This window comes from Zingiber officinale, chromosome 2A (genome assembly GCF_018446385.1).
Source record: "Zingiber officinale cultivar Zhangliang chromosome 2A, Zo_v1.1, whole genome shotgun sequence".
Lineage (NCBI taxonomy): Eukaryota > Viridiplantae > Streptophyta > Magnoliopsida > Zingiberales > Zingiberaceae > Zingiber > Zingiber officinale.
Genome location: NC_055988.1, coordinates 175,000,360 through 175,004,490, shown reverse-complemented (window position 1 = coordinate 175,004,490; position 4,131 = coordinate 175,000,360). Strand labels below are relative to the sequence as shown.

The window sequence follows — 4,131 nt, the reverse complement described above, 5'->3', positions numbered from 1 at the left end:
TCAACAAGGTAGAGCTTCTCTTCGTCCATGGCGTGCTGCATCAAACTCAATCTCAACGTTGATGTCAACCGTTGCCTAAGTGGGCTGTGGGCAACGCTGCAATTGGGAAGGCCAAAATTTGCTGTCAAGAAATTGGAAAAGGAAATGCCAAGATTGCAAGGCAAAAGAGACGACATCAAGAACCAGATCAATGAGGCGGAGCTCGAAGGGAAAATTCCGACCAACGAAGTGAAGCAGTGGCTGCGAGAGGTTGAGATCTTGGAACGCAAAGCAGCTGCCATCGAGCAGGATTTCCAAAGCATGAGTGAGTATAAGAGAGAAAAAAGCTAAGTCTTTTATATAAGAGGGAAAAAGCTAAGTCTCTCTGTTTCATCAGGTTGCTTCAGTTGCAATTGTTTCAATCGAACTGGCGGCACGTCGAGTAAACCAAAAGAAGCTTTTGCTGCAAATATTCAAGAGGAAGAAACACAGCGAGCAGGAGATGATGTTCCCATCACAGAGTCATCAAACTGCTGCTCCATCAGCTGGAGAGCGGTGAAAACGCTCGACGAGGCTAATGAATTGATGAGCCGAGCTGGTCAACTGGATCCGATTGCCACAGTTGGGCCTCCAGAACCCGCCGTGATGCTTCCCATCTCACACCGACCGCTCGTTGGGATCGAGTCGTATGTGGAGGACATCGTGCGCTACGTCAATGGTGGAGAAAGCAACATTATAGGCATCTACGGAATGGGAGGTGTCGGTAAGACGACCATGTTGAAGAGGATCCAGCAACACTATCTTCTTAAGCATACCATATTTGATCGTGTCATTTGGGTTGCGGCCTCCAAAGACTGCCAATTGAAAAGGCTCCAGATGGATATTGCCGAGAGTCTAGGACTGAAGACGCTGCAGGAGAGTGATGATGAACGAACTCGTGGTGATAAGCTGTTTAGCTACTTGAAGAACAGGAACTGCTTGCTGCTTCTCGATGACATTTGGAAACAAGTGGATCTTCAACTGTTGGGGATGGCGCACTCGGCTGCTGAGCCAGGCCAGCAGAAGCAGCCGCGCAAAGTCGTGGTGTTCACGACCCGTAGCAAGACAGTGTGTGCACAAATGAAACCAGAAAAGACGATCAAAGTGAAATGTTCCGACACGGGGAGAAAATACGAAGATCTTTTTTTTAGACGGAATTTGAAATGAATTTAAGATGAAATTATAAATAATTTCGGTCAAAAGTTTTGTTTAAAATTAAATAAAATTTTGAGAGGGAAAAAAAAATCTATTTTAAATTTATATAAATTATTGATTTAAATGCATGAATAAAATCTATAAACACTTACAATCTCCTCTCTCTTACAAATCTTGCACTTGTCATTGAAAGGAACGATTGCCTCTAACAACCCCGGCCCTTGTATTCCACAAATGAAATTCCTGTCAGATTTTGAACGCACTTCTCTTATTTTCAGAAACGAGAGATTCTCGTATTTACTTGGACATTTAAATAAAGGGAATGGGCAGTTTTACAAACTGCACCTCGCCGTTTTTCAAACTGCTTCCACTGACATAAATTAGAGATAGATTATTTAAAATCATTTCAAATTTATGTAAATCAAAAGATGAGTTTGCTACAGAATTAATATTCCATTTTAAAAATATAATATTTTGAAAAAGATTTTTGAGATGAATCCTCAAATAATTTTTTATAAACAAAAATATATAAATACTAATTACTAATAGAATTTGGAACCATATAATTTCTATCAAAAAATTTGTTTAAAATTTAATTTAAAAAAAATCTATTTTAAATTAATATAAATTAGGGATAATTTTTTAGATGAAAATAAAATCCATTTCAAATTAATTTTTATAAATTAAAAATGGATTTGCCTATTAGTTGTCCATTTACAAATTATAATATTTTAAAAAAAATTGAGACAAAATTTAAAATGAATTTGAGACGAACCTATAAATAAATTTTTATAAATAACAATACATACTGATTACAAACAAAATTTAAAATCGTATAGTTTTTATAAAAACAATTAGTTTAAAATCTAATAAAAATTGAGATAGAAAAAAATTCATCTCAAAATTTTATGAGTCAGAGATAGATTTGTTATAGAATACATATGTATTGCATTTTAAAAACATAATGTCTAAAGAGAACCTTTTTAAGATGAAATATAAAAATAATATTTCATATAAATTTATAAAAACAAAAATAAATATTGAATATAAATAAAAATAAATATTGTATGTTTCCTTTAAACTTATTAACTCGAACCAAGTTATATTTCTTTTGCCAATACTTTCTCCCACTCCAAACCTAATTCCTTTTCATAATCAAGCATCCTCACTTAGGCACGAGATCACACATCTCATGTGGCGGTGAAGATGCCTACAGCCACTTCAAAGTTATCATTGGTAAGCCTTTATGATGCAGGTGTTAGTGCAATTTTCCTAGACCAAGATTGATAAATTAAGTTGGACTAAGTTTGAGTTAACTAAACTTTGAGTTTTGATGTTTGATAATATATGAAAATTACAGGTGCAATTGTCCGTTTGGATGATTGATCAAGGTTGACCAGTTTAATGTGAAGAAGAGTTAAGTAGGTCAATGTTGAACGAATACTTGACTGAGAAGTCCTAACTAGAGGTTAAGTAAGGGCAAGTCCAATGGGAAGGTTGAAAATCCAAGTGGGTCAAAGGATTGACCGGACACTTAGTGCAGAAAGTCTTGGTGAGTGAAGCTAGACAGAAGGAAAATCCTGATGAGTGAAGCCAAATAGTTGTGAAAGCCCTAGTGAGCAGAGCTAAGTAAAAGGAAAATCTTAGTGAGTGAAACCATGTGAAAGCCCTAGTGAATGAAGCTAAGTAGAAAGAAAATCCTGGTGAGTGACGTCAGGTGAAAGTTCTAGTGAGTGAAACTAGGAAGAGGAAAAATTCTGATAAATGAAGTTAGGTGAAAGCCCTAGTGAGTGAAGCTAGGTAAAAGAAAAATCCTAGTGAGTGAAATCAGGTGAAGATCATAGATAGTGAAGCTAGACAGAAGGGAAGTCCTAGTGAGTGAAGTCAAGTATGTGGAAATCTAGATGGGTCAAGATTGACCGAATATCTGGTATTTGTGAGTCCAAGTGGGTCCAGGTTGACTGGACACTTGTCACAAGGAGAGAAGTCTAAATGGGTCAAAAGATTGACAGGACATTTGGAGAAGAAGTCCCGGCAGATTAAGGTTAACCAAATGCTAAGCAATGAGGAGTTTCAACAGGTCTTAGTTGACCAGATGTTGGAAGTGAAACCCTAGACTTGTGTTTGACGAAATAGGGCTAGACAATCGATCAATTAATCGATTGGCCCAAGCCCAATTGATTGGTCAATCGATTGTGAGACTATCGTAAAAACACACGAAGGGTTTCCTAATCAATCAATCGATCGATTGGAGAAGATTTTCTCACAAAGGTGCGAGGTAGCCATAATTGATTGGTTAATCGATTCTGGAGAAATCTGTGAGAGCACAGAGACTCTCTGAATCGATCGGTCAATTGATCAAAGCCTCCCTAATCGATTGGTTAACTGATTGGGATATGATCGTTGAGCAGGTTGTGAGGTTTGGATGGCTGGGATCAACTGGATCTAACGTGGCAATCGATTGGGAGCAAGTTCAATCGATTGAAAGTCCTAAAGAGTAGATATAAAGGCAACAGCGAGTTTAAACAAAACCAACTCCTTACTCTATCTTCTCTGCCAGTTCTTGGAAGATTTAGGAGACAAAGTGTTGTTGCATTTCCCATCTTCAAGAGGCACTCAAAGCAAGAAAATATCGTGGGATTCAAGGTTCAAAGTGTTAGTCGTATTTCGATTTGTATTTACATTTGATTCCCTATTTGAGTTCTATTTTCTTGTATGAGATTTCTCCACCTCTGAATTATTTTGAGAATGAGCTGTTTTTAAAGTGGAGAGTGTGCTCGAGGTGAATCCTTAGTGATCTTGTCCGAACGTTGAATCAACGGACGCTGGGCACGTGGCACTCTCCTAGTCGATGACGCGGGCCTCCGGCTTGTCGTACGAAGCTCCGGTGAACCTGCACAGAAGTCGGGCCGGGAAGGGGTTCCCGGCGGCGACCCTCCGACGCTCAAGTCAGGCAAG

The 4,131-nt window shown here is 38.2% G+C and overlaps 1 protein-coding gene across 1 annotated transcript; it reads left to right on the top strand.

The window, feature by feature from the left end:
• On the top strand, positions 1 to 1,185 carry LOC122044293 (disease resistance protein RFL1-like). Its single transcript, XM_042604804.1, has 2 exons — positions 1 to 304; positions 377 to 1,185. Exons 1-2 carry the CDS (start codon positions 28 to 30, stop codon positions 1,183 to 1,185), a joined length of 1,086 nt encoding a protein of 361 aa, XP_042460738.1. The 5' UTR covers positions 1 to 27.
• The last annotated feature ends 2,946 nt before the right edge of the window (positions 1,186 to 4,131 follow it).